At 37.6% G+C, this 20,194-nt stretch overlaps 1 protein-coding gene across 1 annotated transcript in view; it reads left to right on the plus strand.

The window, feature by feature from the left end:
- Positions 1–12,447: 12,447 nt before the first annotated feature.
- ECT2 (epithelial cell transforming 2) overlaps positions 12,448–20,194 on the plus strand; it is a 61,578-nt gene continuing 53,831 nt past the window's right edge. The window contains 5 exon segments of the mRNA XM_037525114.1: positions 12,448–12,588; positions 16,543–16,694; positions 18,167–18,246; positions 18,342–18,434; positions 19,990–20,172. Of these exon segments, the coding sequence (XP_037381011.1) occupies positions 16,565–16,694; positions 18,167–18,246; positions 18,342–18,434; positions 19,990–20,172 (486 nt within the window). The 5' untranslated portion in view covers positions 12,448–12,588; positions 16,543–16,564.

A 20,194-nucleotide genomic window follows, 5' to 3' on the forward strand; every position in this document is an offset into this window, starting at 1 on the left:
GCAGGGAGGGCCATGAGTTTACAAAGATGTGACATTCCTGATTATAAAAAGGGCATTTATTTGTACACATTAGGATAATGCTCTACAGAATCAAAACACAAGAATAATACTCTGTGAGAAGTGCTGCTGCACAACAAGGTTTGCATGGAGTATGGCAGGAGCAAAGAGGTGGAACAATTAGTTCATCCAGTTAGAGGAAGAAGGCTCATAGATGTAGTGATATTTGCTTTGACCCTTAAGAAACTAAAATAATTTAACCAGGTTCAATAATGAGGAAAGACAAAATATTCCACCACAAAAGTCACAGTATTATAAGGTTTCATAAAAATTATTTCATACAACTACATACCTCCTGGTCCATTAATATCTCATTACTCAAAATAAGATTATGTTTTTAAAGCTCTCTAGAGATTTGGCAACTTGTTTTCAGGCTTAATAAATCTAACGGAAAAACTCTTCTCTCTCCTAAGTCTAACCAAAATTTTTATTGGTTCAATTTAATCTTGTCAGTACAGATGTTCTGTGGTCTCAGTTACAAACAAATGATTATGTATCTACATTCAACTCTTCATAAACGTTAGGAAGGTAAGTAACCTGGGGTGCTACAAAGATATCATTGATTGTTAAGTGTGCATATATGCCCTACCTCATTTATTAATAGATCCCTGGTTCCAATGCACAACTCAGGTTAAGCCTTGTCCCTTGGCAAGGGAAGGGCAGTGAATACATTTTGAAGGAACTCACTTGTTAAAGCTTGCCTGTAACATAAACTTTATACTGAGATTTAGGGCTAGGGAAGTCATTGAAATAATCTAAAGGAAGTTGGGTAACTAATCAGATCTACCTTTTCAAAGAGGTGTACTTGCTGTTGGGGCCAGAGGAAGATGAAAGGCAACATATCTAGAGATACCTACTATATAATACCATGTTCTTGACTTTTAATTTCACATTGTATTTTCAGGAATATCGATTTAATATATATCATACCTTGATCAGTCATATTCAAGCAAAGAAGAAAAGGAACAAAAAATCATTTTAATTCGAAAAATGAAGCTATATAATTTGGAAATATTGACAAACATCTGAACTCTATATTTTACACAACAGCTCGTTTAATCTTAAAATTGTGAAGCATGCAAAATGTTAATGAAAAATTAAAGGAAATTGTGTTTAATGAAGGAGAAAATAGCCTAATATTTTAACAGCCTCTATAAAATAAATTCAACTGTGTGTGAAAGAGAAGGTAAAAATAATGAGATGAAACAGTTTTTTTTTTTTTTTCACATCTGTGACTATATCAAGCATTACAAGTTTCATGTTAGAATGCATCAGGGAAACCTTTTCCTATTTTACCCATATTAACATAAAATTGCCTCAATTTTGAGAGGTTAGGATACTACAGCCCTATGACCTCCAGTGATAGAAAAAGGAAAGTTGCACAATGGACTAGGGAATGTCTAGGCAGAAACTCAGAACTCTATGAAGCAAAGTCTGCATCAATTTGTTTCAGTTTTATCCCGAGTGCTTGGCACAGAGCTAAGTGTATGATATGTACTCAGTATTTATAAAAATAGTAAAGCCAATATTTGTTGTTTTCTGTGTGTCATTATTCTAAGCACCAATATTTCATAAAATCATCACAAAAATTCATAAACTACTTCACACTGTACCCATTAGTTTATTCACTCTGGGGAAGAAGGTAAGATCTTTTGGGATCATACAACAAACTACTTGACTTTTAGGTTTCCTCTGATATGCCTTTGTTGTCCAAAATATGGCATTTCTTTGCTTGTCTGTGGTCCTTAGCATCTCACACACTGCTAATTTGGTTCCTTGTGCTCGGTAGAATCTCAGTAGCTCAGTCATGATGGATTTATGGCTTCTTTTTGGGTACCACTGACTTTGGCCTCATATCCCATAAGTTGTGAATTTCTGCATTAATAGTCACTCCTTTGCTCTACTTATGTCCCAGGATTTAGTAAATGTGTCATATCCAGGATCTCTATATTACAATCATAGAAAAAAGAATTGGGATGCTTGTGAGATAAATTACATAAATAGGGCCTCCCCTGGTGGCGCAGCGGTTGAGCGCTGGGCTGCGAGGCTGCACACAGCCTCTGCAGCGCAGGTTCGTTCCCCAGCTGCCGGCGAGCATCCCACCAAAAAAAAAAAAAAAAAAAAGAAGACAAATTACATAAATAAAACAAAGAGAAACTTGGCAAATGTCACAAAGGCTGGTTTTCATGTGTTGAACTGTATCTCTAAATGCTAAGATGTCTTTAAAGAATATAATCACAATACCATCATTACAAACATACAAATAACTTCTCAAAATAATCAAATATCTAGTCTACAGTCTCATTTTTTGACATTCTTAAATACATTTTTACTGAGTCTTCCCCCAACATTTTATTATGAAAAAATTCATATAGTTGAAATAATTTTATAGTAAACACCTATTTACAAACCATCTAAATCATACCATTATGCTTTGATATTTCTTGTTTTATCATATTTCTATCTCAGTCTATCCATGAATTCATCTATTTTTTCGTATTTCAAAGTAAATTACAAATGTCTGCAATTTCCCTTAATTCAGCATGCATATCATTAACTAAAGTGCAACATCTACTTTTTCTTTTGGTATAAGCTTTGGAAACCTTAAAATGCAGAAATCTTAAGTGTATATTTACTGAGTTTTGACAAATGCATATATCAATGTAACTTAAACTGCTGTTGATACAGAAATTTGCAATGTCATCATCCCTCTTCCTATTTATTCCCTAGTTCTCTCTCTCTTAAAACCTTATTGGAATTTTCAGTGGGATTGCATCAAATGTATGTATTACCTTATAAGAACAAACATCTTTACAATACAAAGTCATCCCAAGTAATCTTTCCATTTGCTCAACTCACTAGTATTTCTTTAAGAAATGTTTTAAAGTTTTCCTCACATATATTCAGGATATTTCTTTCAAAATATATTTTTATGTGTACTTATTTATCCTTTCTTTTCCTTGAGGTGTAATTGGCATATAGCACTGTATTAGTTCAGGTAAGATAATGATTTAATATCTGCACATATTACAAAATGAACACCACAAAAAGTCTAGCTAACACCCATTGCCATATAGTCACATAGTCACATTTTTTTTCCTGTGATGAGAATTTTTAAGATCTACTGTTTTAGTGACTTTCATATTAACTATAGTTACCATGCTGCACATATGATCCAATTTAGCTTTATTTTATTTTTTTTTTAAATAGAGGCATGTTTTATTTATTTATTTATTTGTTTGTTTGTTTGTTTTTGTTTATACATGCACTGGGTACAGTCAGAAGCGCGGGAGGGTGAGAGAATTCACCAGAGCCAGAGCGGGGAGCAGAGCAGGCAGAAGGACCGAAGTACACTGCTGAGGGGAGCAGCGGGCGGCAGGAGAGGTCTGAGCGCCATGTGGGACCCTCCTCCAGTGGCCTGGGAGCAGCCGGGGATTGAACCGGCGCCGCAGAGGCCGCGGGCAGCTTCACAACCCAGCGCTCAACCGCTGCGCCACTGGGGAGGCACCAATTTAGCTTTAAATGCAAAGTAAAATGGAACAGACTAGGGATATTTGTGTTGAGAGACCTGGGAAGTCAAGAAGAGAGAAGGGGAAGACTTCAAATGACAAGCAAGGGATGATCTCATCCTTAGGGAATGATGAGATTGCCTTCAATTATGGAAGGGCAAAGGGCTCAGGCAAAGAGAAGTTTTTCCTTAGCCTCCTGGGCTTTGCTGCTCTCAGTTTAAAATAATCTGCATTCTTAAGTAATGGAAACAGACCACCAGAGACTCACGAGGCTTCAATTTTACCTTTAGTTCCCATATCAAGCTGACTCTGATTGGAAGAGGTCTACTTTGAGCATATTGAGAAAAACCTGTCTCATGCTTTTAGGTAGACTGATCCCATCCCATACCATTTGTTGAAAAGACTGCCTTCCCCATTGGATTGTTTTATGCCTCGGTAGAAAGTCAGAAGACTATATAATTGGGGATCTATTTATTTTTGTGTCATTGTTCCCTTTTTTGATCTTAATGCCAATACCACACTGTCTTGATCATTAAAACATTATTAAATCTTGAAGTCAGATAGTGAAGTTCTCTTGTAACATGGTGGAGCTCAGGAAAAGGGGAGGCTCCAGGTTCCCTGCTCCACCCAAAAGGAGGGTAGAGCTGAGCAGGGAGGAGAAGAAGCTGGAGAAGGAGGGAAAGAGGATGGAGAGCAATGAGGAGACCTGGAGGAGGCACATGGTGCAGAGAGCCATGTGAAGAAGCAGCGCTTGCTTCTTGGTCCTGGACTGGGTAAACAGATGTGGGTGAGAGACCTGTGGGGATGTTAACAATGGCAGCTTTTATCTTGATTTTTTCAGACTTGTCTCACTGTTTCTGACACTTTCCATTGAGGCCCTGCCAGAAGGTGCTTTAGAGTTGTGGCAAGCTTTCAGGCCTTGCTCTGGGCCAATCCGGTTTGAGTGGACTTCTACCCATGAGGGGATGGGTAACCTTGGGTGCTTGATTTAGAAACTAAATCTTTGTTCTTTCTGTATTGTTCACTAATTTTATTAAAGTTTCTTTCCATTAAAGGTCTTATATGTTTTGTCTTGATGCAGCAGATGACAGAACCTATTTAGAGCAGGCAGGTTTGGGGGTTGTGGGGTACCCCTCTTCCTGCCCTGCACACTCTGACTCTATTTAATTTCAAGATTACTTTGAATACTGCAGCTCTGTTGCTTTTAAACAAATTTTAGAATCATCTTTTCAATGTCTACAAAAAGTCTTGGGATCACATTGATTCCATATATCAATTTGTAGAGAGCTGACAGATTAATAAGGTTGAGGGCAACAAAATAAAAATACAAAAAAGAAATGTATTTACAGATATAGTAGTTATCAATTAGAAAAGCAATTCCACTTAGTATTGCATTAGAAAACATAAAACACTTAAGAAAAATTTTAATAAAAAGCATGCTAGACCCCTCTACACTGAAAACTGGAAAACAATGCTAAAAGAAAATGCAAATTAATAGCACAATGAAATGTTATCCCAGACCTGTGAGAATGGCTTACATTGAAAAGACTAGTAACAATAAGTGTTAGAGAGGTTGTGGAGAATAAGAAATATTTATACATTGTTGGTGGGAATATAAAATGGTGTAACCACTTTAACAGTTTAGAGGTTCCTCAAAAAACAGAGCTACCATATGACCCAGCAATCCCACTTCTGGGTATTTATCAGAAGAATATTAAATCATTAACTCAAAGATATATATATATATATATACCCTAAGTTTGTTGCAATATTGTGTATAATAACCAAGCTATGAAAGAAACTAAGTTCCCCTTGATAGATGACTGGATAAAGCTGTGGTGTATATGTGTATATATATATATATATGTGTGTGTGTGTGTATATAGATATATATATCTATATACACAATGTAATACTACTCAGCCATAAAAAAAGGATGAAATGTTGCCATTTGTAGCAAACTGGAAGAAACTCAAAGAGATTATGCTAAAGGACGTAAATCATAAGGAGAAGACAAATATCAGATAATCTCACATATGTGATGTCAGGAAACAAAGCAAATGAATAGATAAAACAAAATAACAATAAACCAGTGCACTTTGACAATGGAACTGAGGTTATGGTAGGGTAAGGGTAAGGAGGGAGCAAAGACTTTGAAAAAAACAGTAAAAACATTGCTGAGGGGAATTAAAGAACAAAATAATTGGAAAGAGATAGCATGTTCAAGGATTGTAAGACTCAGTACTGTTAAAATGTGCAAATATTTTCTCATATTTATTTCACTGTAATGACAATTACTTTCACTGCACAGAAGTTTTTTAGTATGATGTTGTTCCACATGTCTACTTTTGTTTTTATTTCTCTCACAATTGGAATCAAGTCCCAAAAGACATATCTGAGGCCAACATTGTGTTTTGTTTACATTTTTTTTTCTATTTTATGGTTTCAGGTTTTACATCCAAGTCTTTAATCCATTTTGAGTTAATTTTGTATATGGGGTGAGATAGTGATCTAGTTTCATTCTTTTGCATGTGGCTGTTACTGAGCAACAGTTGGGGAAATAGGGGTGACACAGGTTGTGAGTCATCACTTGTGCATTTAAGAACACAGGACAAGACCCAAAAGCAGAGACATAGAGGAAAACTTAAAAAAAATATCATTTATAAGGAGAGTGAGAAAAGGAAAAACAGAGACACAAAGAGATTAATTGGCCAGCATGTCACCAGTTGCTGTCTGTCCTACCAGCAGCAATGTTTGAGTGGAGACCAGGCTGTAAGCTAAAGCCAGAAAAACAAGCAACAGAGGGTGCTTGCAAGTGTTCAGACTTTTAAATATAACTTCTTTTTAGAGCTGTTTATTATTTTTAAAAGATTTTATTTATTTTTGCATAGAAGAACTGGGGTGAAAGGCAGAAATGAGTGTGGTGGTGAGAGGATTCACCAGAGATAGAGTGGGGAGCAGAACTGGCAGATCTACTGAAATAAACTGCTGAGGGGAGCAGCAGGCAAGACAAGAAGAAGTGTGCTGCACCATAAGTGGCTTAGCTCCCTGGCCAGGAATGAAACGCAGGCTAAAGCGGTAAAAGCTCTTGATCCCAAAGTCCAACTTTTTAGTTTCCAGCAGCCCTCCTGTATCCCATTCAGAAAAACATGTTCAGGGCTTGCTGGGAGTTGTAATGCTTGGTGCCTGAGAGCCTGTGCATGCAGAGATGGATGCGGAGTTCAGAAAAACATTAGGGGATAGAGCAGTCCATTGAGAATGTCATTCACTGACTCAGAGTTTGCTCCCTCACAATTCCTCTAGCAGCTGTCCTGTTTTCCCAGTACCATTTGTTGAAGAGAATTTTCTTTCTCCATTAAAGGTAGAGCCAACAATACATTGATTCGTAAAAGCAACATACTAACATTCTAAGTTGCAAGTAATGTAAACCAGTTTTATCCTGAAAGAAGAAAGATTTTGCAAATTCAAAGAACAATATGAGGATCAGGCCTGGAAAATGGGCAGGATCTAAAGAGCTCCAATACACAGTAGAAACACTGGCAAAGACTGGTCAGCATACTGTTGTTGCTATGGGAATGTAAACGATCCTTTATCCTTTCCATATCTTTAATACATGCAAAAAATTCAAAGTCCTATGAAAAAGGGTTGGCAGAGCTTTAATCATGGGAGGAGAACATGGTCCCATTCAGATCTGTGGTAACAGAGAAGCACTATCTTTCATTAAAACTATATTATTGACTGTTCCCCCAAATGCTATTATTGTACAGACACAACCACTAACAACATTTTGTGTATTTCTTTACAGTTAATTTTTCTATGTAGAGTACATATATTGTATTATGCAATATCATTTGTAACACTGTATCTCATCTCTTCCCAATGCATTTGCATTTCTATTCTTTCTTACGTGTAATTTTTCCTCCATTATTAAACCCACATTAACCTACTTATATCAAATAGGCATACAATTAAGGTCAAATTTCAATGATGTGGTTCCATTTCTTTCTACTACATTAGCAATGTCATTGGAACAGCAGTGACAAAATTGTTGCTAAGTACAATCAAGGTTTTCAAGTTGTTGTCATAGCAAATACTCATTTTCAGAAATGGAGATATGAAACTAAACTGGCAGACAGTATCATTTTGAGTCACTTCAGAAGTTTGCAAGTCAATTGACCATTGCAAGAGGCAATTTATGACTCAGTATATAATAGTGAAAGTATAGATTGCAGGAAAACTGAATCTTTAAGACAGATAGTTTTCTATATTTATAATCATTGGTAAAAGGGATACACATGGTGTGGACGGGGGCTGGATAACAGGGCTTCTGGCAGTATTGGTAGTTAGGAAAGAGTGCAAAGGAGCAAATGCTAAAGGATGAATAGAAGTTGCCTAATGTAGGTTAAAGGACTAGAGATCAGAAGGAATGATAGTGAGAAGAACAAGTGCAAAAATCCTTGAGCACAAAAGCAGGTGCAATTAGAATTCAAGAAAGAAACTGAATATGAGTAATATGAAGCTGGGAATGTAGTCAGAGGCCTAGGAGGATTGAAATGTTTTAAGAAGTTAGTGAAATAATGAGCTTGGATTTAAAAATTTAGCTCTAATGAGCTTGAATTTAAAAATTTAGCTAGAAAATGGATTAGGAGGTTATATGAATTCTTGGAGATCAATTGCAATGTTAATCATACATCAACCTTTGAGAATATACTGTGTCAGAAACGGTTGCTAGGCAGAGATAAATTGGTGAACAAGACTAACAAGGCTCTTACAGAACTGAAAGTATCTTAATGTTTTCAAAGGTAAAAAAAAAATTATGAATAAATGTATTGGTACTTTTATAAAAATGTAAAATATAAGCATTAATATCTTCAATAAAAAGATTTAATGGAAATAAAACATTGAATTTTGGCTTTTCTATGAACTAGTTAGGTAAAGGTTTAAACTTCTATGTTGCTAGCATTGTTAAAAATCATCTGTAAAATGAAGAGACTAATGAGTTGAGTATTTTTCCCCCACATCTAAAATTTACTAATCAAATTACATAATTTGAAATAACAGCCTCATCATATTTGGAAACCCTTACTCAATAAGGAAAGTTAATTCCATTTGTCCAAGTGAAACTTTAAGTGCAAAATTTGTATCGTTTTACAAACTGAAGTCAAATGATTTATAATATAATGATTTGTGTGATTAAAGCAATGGTGCATATCCTAATTGCTGGCTACTGAGGTGTGTAAAATAGTTTCTTCTGGCTCACAGTGATTATAAGTTCTAAAGCTTGTTTTACAGGCAGAGATGACAGGCTAGAAGATGCTCTGTTATAATGAACTTAGACATATAACATTTTAATTGGAAAATGTTAATAACTCCAAGAAAGGATGGAATTCCATAATATTCATGAAAACTTTTGAAGTAAAAACATTAAGTGATAAATTCCTAGAGGTACTGAATCTTTGTCATTGTACTTAGTGTGACATTATATAATTCTATGTACCTCATAAATGATTTGAGGGGTAAAGACAGTGATGATAGCAAAGAAACAATTATATTAAATTTTTGTAATATTACAGTGCTAGTATTCAATTACAGTAAAACATTTAATCCTATGATTAACAATTTTAATTTACTACGAAAATGTTATTATTGGTTGATAATATATTTCACTTTTTTTTTAAAGATTTATTTATTCATACAAGCACTGGGTACAGTCAGAAGCTCAGGAGGGTGAGAGAATTCACCAGAGCCAGAGCGGGGAACAGAACAGGCAGACTGATGAAATACACTGCTGAGGGGAGCAGCGGGCCCGGCAGGAGAGGTCTGTCGTGCCATGTGGGACCCTCGCTGGCAGCTGAGGATCGAACCAGTGCTGCAGAGGCTGTGGGCAGCTTCGCAAGCCCAGTGCTCAACTGCTGTGCCACCAGGGGAGGCCCTATATTTCACATTTTTTAATAAAATCTAGAAATTATATTTCATCACAACTTTATTTTTTTTTTTCAAAAAAAATTTTTTTAAGATTTATTTTATTTATACAAGAACCGAGGTACAGGCCAGAGGTGCAGGAGGGTGAGAGGATTCACCAGAGACAGAGTGGGGAGCAGAACAGGCAGACTGACAAAATACACTGCTGAGGGGAGCAGCGGGCACAGTAGGAAAGGTCTGCTGCACCATGTGGGATTCTTGCTGGCCGGTGGGGATCGAACTGGCTCTGTAGAGGCTGCGGACAGCTTCACAGCACAGCGCTCAACTGCCTGCACCACCAGGGAGGCCCTCATCACAACTTTAGGTAATAAAAACAAGTCCACCACAACCAATGATGTACGATATTGCCACAAATTTAGTAATTTTTTCAGATATAATTCTTATTATAATTACAAAGGTGTGAGAAATTTTGCAAATTCTAATTTGAAGAGTGAAAACATAGGTAGTATGTTCACTTATGAATGAGGGTGGATGTTTCATAAGCCCAAATTAACTTTCCTAACTCCCCATTCTCTGATGCCCTGAGAGTACAGATGAAAAACCAAGATGGAGATGGGGGACGAAGGGAGGAAAGGAAAAGAAAAGAAATATGAATAAAAAGGGAAAAAAGGAGAAGAGGAAAGAGTTGAGATGGGAATCCAAGAGTGTCATCCAATTCAGAGATGGAGGTGCGGAAGTTAATTATCCAAAAGAAGAATGTCAGTAGTTCTATCTTCCACGCTTCACTTTTATACCTCAGAATTATTTTATTGCTTGGGGAAATAAATATGTCACAAACTTTAATAAATTAAGTACTTAAATTCAGTTCAATTTCTTTAGTATGTTGGGTGTGAAACCTGTTCATTCAGCATCTTGGGAATTGTGGACAAAATAAAAATTTTCCTTCCATCTTGCTCCCTTCTCTCTCAAATTTACACAGTTTTGTGCCCTTGGCATCCAAATTCAATAACTGAGGCAGCTAATATTTAACAAAAAGAATCATGGCTAGCACTTGCCTTGGAAAGGCTTGGAAACCTGGCCAAGGTTAGCACTAAGAGTCATGTTTTCCAGACACCAGGAGGGTGTGTGCCTACCAGGGTTTCCCTTAAAAGAAGAAAACAGATTTGGTGTTGAAGGACTGTCATCTGTAGTTAGTAAAATGCAATGAAGGTCTTAGCCCTATCAAGGTTGGTGCATTGAAGGAGGGGGTTTGTGATTTGGATACAGTAGGGTGGGGTAAAGGGACTAGAAAAAAAGGTGCCTTTCCTCCTGTGGTCAGGGGTGAGAAGGGAGTGTGGAGAAAGAATCATCGGTCTCATCCGGCAACTTCAGGGCCTCAGCTGTAGTAGAGTATTAGTAAAAGTAGCAATATTAACAGATAATAGCTATTGAATATCACATGCTAGAATAGTATAACATTCTTAATCACTGTGAGTTAATTCCTATTAACTCAAAATTAAAAGTGAATGTGCTTTTATTGAAGGACAAACTGAGGCACAGAGAGGTTAAATAACTTACTTGAGATTACATCACTATGAAATAGAAGATCGAATTGCCTATTTGTGAATCAGACCAAACTTATATAACTTAAAAGGAATCAAACATAACTTTCCTTAGAATAGTAAACAACTTGTGCTGTGACATTTGATAGTCAATCATTAGATTTGGGTACAAAGTTTGTTTAACAGGGAGCAGTGCCCAGACAAATGGGCTGTTTTCCTCACTAGCTTAATATTTTTTCAGTGATGGGAATTTTTGGAATACAGGGCACACCCTACTTTAAGTAGGCAAGCACATTCCAATTATAAGCAGGGAAAGCAATAATTACCACACTGCTTCACTCATTTTGTGAATTGCATTACAAAGACATTCTAAGTTGTTCCGACAAAAATTAGCAAAACATATCCCCGACCCGCTAGAAATGTTTGGACGTGTTCCATTCCGAGGTACCAGTTTTCTACCTCTTCTTGGAATTTTAAGGTTTTTGCATCGGATTCCCCTTTCTTCATTAATTAAATCTGTAAGTGGGAACTAGGCAAAATCTGCCTGGGGAGGTTTTGCTTATGAGGTCGTGTTATAGGGTATTATATTTAAAAATCAAAGAAGGTAAAAGATTGTTTTTATAAAAGCAATGTAACTACAGGAAAACAAGAAATTTTTGGCTAGTCTTTAGAGGAAAATAAATGATGTCACGGTGGGAGGAGCGGGCAGCTGGAGGCACTGACTCGGGATTTAGGAAACGTTAGAATCTCGTGACACTTTCTTATATTTGATCAAATTCAAGGTTGGATTTCCCCCCCCTCCAAAAAAAAAAAAAAAAGCTCAAGAAACACTGAGAATTTATTCAAATCATCCCACAATTCCCTTAGAGCAGAGCACAGTGCTTCACATACATGAGGATTTAGATAAGCGGGAGCTGATGTGGGGGGTCTCTCCGGGGAGCCCCGGAGTTCTTAGCCCTGCCACCCCAACACGACCACCTCAGCCCAACTGTAAATAACATTCCTAAGGCAGAAAGCACACGCATTGGACAATCTCACAGGTCAGTTACCACTAGGGAAAGTTTCATCTGTGGAGGCACTGATTTAATTGCCAAAGATGTGCTGGGGCTTAAATAAAAAAGTTGAGAGTGAGCAAAATAAACTCAAACTTTATTCGGGAAAAGGGACGTTCCGTGAATAAACAGGAGGCGGCCACAGACACACCTGCCGCCCCCACCTGACAAACCCGGACCCAGCACCGCCACCTCCCGGCCACATCCGGGCATTTTACAAACTCTAGACGTTCCGACGTCCAAGCCGTTGGGTTCATTTGAAACGCACGCACAGCCAATCAACACACTTCCATAGGGAGGCGGGCGGAGAGCAGCGACCAATCACCGGCTCTCTGGAGACGCCAGCCTATCAGAAGGAGGCTGACGTCATGCGCCAATCGGCAGGCTTCTTAGAGACAGCGGCTCGCTTTTTGAATTGGCGGTGGCCGCCGCGGGCGTGCATGGCGGTAACGGTGAGCGGCGTCGGCGCCTGAACAGGTGGACCCTCCCGGGCGTTTTATTTGCGTGGTGAGACCCGGTGGGCCGAGGTGGCGGGCGGGCCGCGGTCCAGCTCGCCCGGAGCAGTGAGCTGCTTTGCTTGTGGCCGGCAGCTCCGCCCCGGTGACCGCGGATTCCGGAGCGCGCCCGGGACAGGCTTCCCGACTCCGGGCACCGCGCCCACCGCTCCCCCGGCCGCGGGGCCGCGACGCGGAGTGGGAGCCCGGAGCCCTCCGGACGGCTGGGCGGCGGCAGGGCTCACCTGGCGGGGCTCACCTGGCTGGGCGGTGGCGGGGCTCACCTGGCCGGGCGGCGGCGGGGCTCACCTGGCTGGGCGGCGTCGATGCTCACCTGGCTGGGCGGTGTCGATGCTCACCTGGCTGGGCCGCGGCGGGGCTCACCTGGCTGGCAATTTTTCCGGAAGAATCTCTGGGTGAAGGGAGGGATTTGGAAAGGCGGTCTTGGCACGCAGCTGCAGCCTTTAGGGGCTTATCTCAGAGCACCCAGTGCTTTTCTTTCTAGGATTCTTCCTGGCGTCTTTTCTACGGGAAGTTTAGTTTTTTTAGTTTTGCCATAAAAAGCTAGCCTCCCCCCTGCCTCTTCTCTTCCCTTCCCCCTCCGTGCCCTCTCTGCCACTGATCTGTATTGCTTTGGGTTAAAAGTGCTCGTTCTGGAATGCAAGCCAGAAAAAGAAAAATACCGGATAGTCTTACTCATAGCAGGAATTGAGAAAACCTAAATAAGGGACCAGGAAAAAGACTAATTATAATAAAGTAAAAATCAAAATCAACGAGCAACTGTAAGCCACAGACACACTACAAGGTGGGAGGGGGAGGAGGGAGTAGGATCAAAACAAGGGGTGTGGGAATTGTATGGGGACTATAACCAAGATGAAAATGCATGCATTGTGCACAAATGAAAAATGATATAAAAATATAAAATTTAAAAAAAAAGTTTGAACCCCTGTTTTACCACGCACTTAGGGGACGTTACTTAACCCCTCTGTTGCAGATTTCTTTATCAATGAGATGGCGATTGTAATAGTACTTGTGTCTTAGGATTGCTGTAAATGTAAATAAATACAAGTAAGAGATTTAGAACAGTGACTGCCACATAGTAAGCTTGGAATAAATGTTAGGTATTCATCAGGATGTTTATAGTAACGTTAATATAGGGTTATTGTCATTAACACCACTAACCTATCCAGTATTGCCTTTATCTCCTCACCCTGAAAGCTGATTGCCTAGAAAATAAGTAAAAGGAAGTCTTTTGCTTAAAGTGAGTATTTGTTTAAGTGGCAAATTTTGTCTTTGGGATGAAAAGAAACAAGTGTTAGTGTATTCGGAAGTTCTTTGAATATATTTTTAGATGAGAAATAAGCTGGGTAAGTTTATGAACACTGACCTATTGTATTTATTTAAAAAGTTTACAGAATACATAAATATGAAAAAATGATTAGTGTATTTTGATTTGGGCATTATAGCATCAATTTACCATGCAGCTTTTTTTTTCCCTAAAATTTGAAACTTTTGGCAGTATACTGATCATATGTCATATATCATCAAAGACATTTAATTTTTAAAATTCAGATTTTATTCATCTGATAGTCTTTAAATGGGTATAGAAGAAAAATATATTTTCTTTTTTGATTTATTTGGTAAAATCTCCAATTAGGGCAGTTTAGTTCATTCTTGACTGTTTTCTTTTAAGGTAACATTCTTTTAAGGAAACTTTGGATGAAAGCCTGTTTACACCCTTTCCTTTTTCACTAAAAACAGCTAAGGGTAAGAGACTTACTGAAAGAAAAAAAAGGGCTGTATAGAATTTATTATTGAGTCCATATAAAGATTCTTTGGATATAAGAAAAATAAATGATGGATGCATTGTGAGGCAATAAGAAACATCGACATTGTGAATATTATATGAAATTAATAATTGTCACTCATTTAAGACAACATCTATTCAGTTTTTCTCACAACTGGATTTAAGTTGTACTATTACCTTCCTCACTTGTGTGAAAACTAAGACTTAATCTAGTAAGGCAGATCTTAGATTGGGAAGTTGAGTCACTTGACTTTGAAGAGTGCAACTAACAGTTGTGCTTAGGTTTATTATTATTAATATGCACATTTTCACATGACTTATCACCATCCAGAATTGATGCTAATGATACCTCACTGTTTCTCTGCAGTTATTTAAACTATTATCTTTCTAAGATTCTGGTGGGAGATATTTACATATTTCATTAATCTGAAAAAGTAGGAAAGGGTAAAGTAGATCAAACAAGTACCTTCAGATGAAGGTGGGGCCTCCTCTTTTTTTTTTTTTTTTTTTATAGAGGCATGCTTTATTTATTTGTTTGTTTGTTTGTTTTGTTTAATGCACTGGGTACAGTCAGAAGCGCAGGAGGGTGAGAGAATTCACCAGAGCCAGAGCAGGCAGAAGGACCGAGGTACACTGCTGAGGGGAGCAGCGGGAGGCAAGAGGGGTCTGCGCACCATATGGGCCCCTCCGGTGGCCGGGGAGCAGCCGGAACCGGCGCCGCAGAGGCCAGCGGGCAGCGGGCAGCTTTGCAACCCAGCGCTCAACTGCTGCGCCACCGGGGAGGGGCCTCCTCTTTATTTGTTCAGGAGTCTGGTAATTTGAGATAATAAACTGAGGTTAAAAACCCCAATGTGAATTAATGAAAATCTGTCAGCTTTTTTTTTTAATTCTCTACTTGCTTAACTTTTCAACTCCTTCATGTTGGAAATCTTAAAAAAAAACAAAAAACAAAAAATGCAATTTTTTTTTAAGATTTATTTATTTATACAAGAACCAGGGTACAGGCCAGATGCGCAGGAGGTTGAAAGGATTCACCAGAGACAGAGCGGGGAACAGAACAGGCAGACTGACAAAATACACTGCTGAGGGGAGCAGCAGGTGAGACAGGAGAGGTCTGCAGCTCCATGTGGGATTCTCGCTGCAGACAGCTTTACAGTGTGGCGCTCAACCGCCTGCGCCACCAGGGAGGCCCAACGAATGCAATTCTTTACTGGTCCTGAGTCACATTGGCACTAACCCTTGCATAATTGTCTTATAATTGTGTTAAAGCTTCTAGAGGAGAGACATTTATAAAATAATATGAAAGTACAAGAAAGGGAGCAGTCCATTTGTTATGAGAGATAGAGGATGAGACAAGAATGGTGAATTTGGGATTGAGACATACTGGGTGGAGAATTGAGTGCTATTTACTCTAAGTTGGTGTGGAATAAATTGTAATTTGTGTTTGAAAAATGCTGAGAAATAATCATGGCTGGAGTCCACATACAATATACGTGGGCTAAGAGAATAATAGATGATGAGATTGAATAGGTAGATTAAAACCAAATTGTAAACTGGATGGTGAGTTAAGACTTGATCATGTATAAGGAGGAGTGTTCATAGAAGTTCTTAGTAGGAAAGTGATGTGGTCTTATTTGTTTTTTGGATCATACTCCTGCAAAACTATGTGAAGAAACTGACATTAGAGATACTTGTTTGAAGCTGTTCAAATGACCAGGTGGCCATTGTTATATTGGGATTTTAAAAGGGCTAGGTTCCAGAGATACTTGAGATGGGATTGATAGGAATTTGGGGGAGGAGTGAATGAGGTAAAGAGTATGAATCCAGTTTTTAACTGGGATCATTTGGATGATGATGTGGTGGTATAAGAGAATGTAGAAAGACAAATAGGTTGGCTGAGGGAAGGTTGTAGAGGAGGGAGGTAGAATAATACATATCCTTTGGAATGTTTATTATTTGTCAGGTAATGTTATCAGTACTTTTAATACATTGCTATTTTTATTATATTCCTGTGAATCAAGTTGAGTGATTTTCTTTGGTTCATTAAGAAAAATAGGTGGCAATACTTTTCATAAATTTTAGCTGTAAAAACCTTTAATGCTTGTTTTTACTCAATAATCATATTTGTTTCATGTATTTTTGTTCAATTTTTTTTTTCAGTTGACATAGACAAGTATAAACAATGGCTGACAATAGTGTATTAGCATCCACTACTGAGAGGACAAGCTTGGCTGACTCCTCCATTTTTGATTCGAAAGTTATTGAAAATTCTAAGGAAGACTTATTTATTGCATCTACTCCATATGTTGAAGGTAATTTTGTTATCTGCTTTAAACCATAACGATTATCTTTTTCCCAATTTTATTGAGATATAATTGACATAGCTCTTATATACATAGCTATACATGCATACAGCATACATAGCTCTTGTATAAGTTTAAGGTGGTACAGCTCAATAATTTGATTTACATAATATTGTGGAATGTCAACTTGTTATAGGGCAACCCCGATATAAAATGGGTTACCTGACTGTGGGTCCTCACCCACATGCTTAAAGGGGACTTACAGCAGGAACACATAAAAGGTTAACAAAAGGTTTATTTACAAGGGAAGGGGAAATGAACAACTCAGGGAGAAAAAGAGGGAGATAAATTCTTAAATGCATCTGACCTGTTCCGCTGACCTGGAATCCCAAATGACCTGCCAAGACCAAGCCTGCCTGGCTAAGAGCACAAGCCAAGAGAGAGCGAGACCCCTTCACATGGCTGGTTATAAACACAAGCCAGAAAAAATGGCTGCTTAACTCCGCCCTTAGGTCCTCGCAACCTCCCTTTGGGGATCATGGGATTTGTAGTTCCCAGTGTCTTGATGGAGTGGGGGTGGCATCCACAAAGCCTGTATGGAGTTTGTGCAGGACATCCTTTCCCCCTAACAAACTCACTGAATAGAGTGCAACTATTCACTAAATATTGGTTGACAGAATCCCTTTGTACTATGTAGATTTTTTTGTAAGCTTTCTTATTTATGCATACAAGAGCTGGGGTATAGTCCAAAGGTATGGGGTATGGGGTGGGGGGTTGTGAGAGGATTCACCAGAGACAGAGTGGGGAGCAGAACAGGTGGATCAACTGAAATACACTGCTGAGGGAGCAGCAGGTGAGACAGGAGAGGTCTGCTGTGCAATGTGGATTATTAGCTCTCTGGCCAGGGATGGAACTTGTGCTGCAGTGGCTGTGGATAGTTTCATAGTGCTGAGACTTAACCCTGCACCACCAGGGAGACCCACTATGTAGATTTAGTGTTGAGACTCAATCCCTTGCGCCACTATGGAGGCCTATTGTAGATTTTTGATTACTGCTTGGATTAATGTTTCCTCACTTTGAAGAGGAAGTCTTCTTTTTTTATGTATAAGGGCAGTCTAACCTACAATATTATTAGGTAGAATTTGGTCACTTCTGGCTGAGTAGGTGAAGAACCACTCTTTCCCTTACCATTTTGTAGAATGTATCTTTCTTATGTATACACTGTTGAAGAGATGATGGGAAATGCTTTCTTTTGTTAAGAGGGTGCTAACATTTGTATGCACTGCTATAATATATTTTCTCTTTCACTAAAGTGTTGTATGGCCATTTAAAAAATGTAAGCTGGGAATTAAATCATTTGTAGTTTTAGAGTCTGTTATGATCACCTCAAAGATGGAAAATTTGCCAGATCTAGCAGTAGGAACTATGCTTTTGGTGTTAGTGCCTGATAAACACATTTAAATGTTTTTCATTTTTAATAGAAGAAATGCCTCAGATTGAAACAAGAATGATATTGGTTCAAGAAGCTGGAAAACAAGAAGAACTTATAAAAGCTTTAGAGGTACGTAGTTTCAATTTTTAGGCTATTTTTCTTCCATCAGTGTGTAAATAATTTTATAGTTTTCTTAATCTTACACTTAAGTCTCTTTTTCACAGACTATTAAAATAATGGAAGTCCCTGTTATAAAGTTAAAAGAAAGTTGTCCTGGAAAATCGGATGAAAAATTTATAAAAAGTGTTGTTAATATGGTAGGTCAATCACTTCATTGCATGTAGCATGCTGCACTTCCCTTGATTATATTCTTATTTTCCACTTATGGTGATTGGACCTAAATTGGGCACAAGGTACATTTTGTTTATTCTAGAGCTAAATGAGTAAAAACTATTATTTTTAAAATTTGGGCATTTCTGAAATCCCAAACTATATCATATATTTTTTAAAAAATGAAATCCTCATGAAGTAATTTATCACTATTAAATTAAATGACATATATTAACAAAAATTTGATTCTTTAATTCCTTGGCTGCTTCTTTCTCATTACTTTTACTTTAAATCCTTTATTTCCAAAATTATAAATTATAATAATTGATAGACACCAGGGAATTAAGTTCAGCATGTGAAATATGTATATTTCTCTATATTAGGTTTATTAATTGGCAATGAGTGCCATAACAAATATCACACACTGGGTCGCTTTTAAACAACAGAAATGTACTCACTTATAGTTCTGGAGGCTAGAAGTCCAAGATTCAGATTCAGGTATTTGGCAGGTTTGATTTCTCTTGAGGCCTCTCATCTTGACTTGCAGATGGCCTCCACTTTCTTGCTGTGCCTTCACGTGAACTTTCTTCCGTGTGTTTACATGCCTGTAGCTCTTATGTGTACAACATAATCCTTTTATAGAGACACACTACAGATTAGATTTAGGCCTAGCCATGTAACCATTTAATCTTAGCTATCTTTTAAATGACCTTATCTCCAAATATTCACAGTCTGAGCTACAGGGCAGTAGGGCATCAATGTGAGTTTAGGGTTACATAAATCAGCTCATCACATCAACCGAGCAAATAAAGCCCAAATAATTTATTAACTCATTCAGAATTTTCTTTTAAATGGTTTTCTTTTTACACATACAGTCATATAGGTACTGAAATATTTCCATTCTTTTTTTGTAGATGTACAGTATAAAAGTTAAACAGTAACTTTCCTTTTTATCTCTTATATTTGCTGTGCTATAACTGTCTATATATTTTACATCTTTCTCTTAGTTCTCTCAAATATGTTGAAATGATTAAGTTAATCTGTATACTTTTTTGTAAATATTAAGTGACATAGTAGCTTTTCTATTTTTCTGAAAACAATTCTTGTACGAAGACCTGTGTGAATGGCATCATTTCTTAGAATAAAAATTAATAATTTTTATTAATTAGTAGGATAATTAGTATTTAGTAATTATCCTTCTCATATGTTGTACTATCCCTGTGTATCCTTAAAAAAACTCATATATATATATATATATATATATATTAGATTTATAATGATTCTTAATCATGTCAGAAGCTTATGCCTTTATAATATTACTCTTCAAAATTTAAGGTCTTATATAGAGATGCGTGTATCTATAATACATGTGAGAACTATGACTTCACTACTAAATGCAGTTCTGATTATTATATGATTTAAAACTTAAATTTCTACTAATATAAAATGTTGAATTGATTTTATGTCTTATTTAGAATTATGAATTGATTTTATAATTTATAAACAATTTTTATTTCTAATAACTACATAAAACAAATCAAGGAAATTAAAGTGTCCTTTGTAAAGATGGAATCAGTGGAAGAATTTGAAAGTTTGGATTCTCCAGAATTTGAAAATGTATTCATAGTCATGGACTTCCAGGACTCTGCCTTCAATGACTTATACAAAACTGACTGCAGAGTTATTGGGCCACCAGTTGTATTAAACTGTGCACAAAAAGGAGCGGTAAGAAAGAATATGTACTTAT

This window comes from Talpa occidentalis, unplaced genomic scaffold, assembly GCF_014898055.3.
Source record: "Talpa occidentalis isolate TD23 unplaced genomic scaffold, MPIMG_talOcc4v2.1 talOcc4.4, whole genome shotgun sequence".
Lineage (NCBI taxonomy): Eukaryota > Metazoa > Chordata > Mammalia > Eulipotyphla > Talpidae > Talpa > Talpa occidentalis.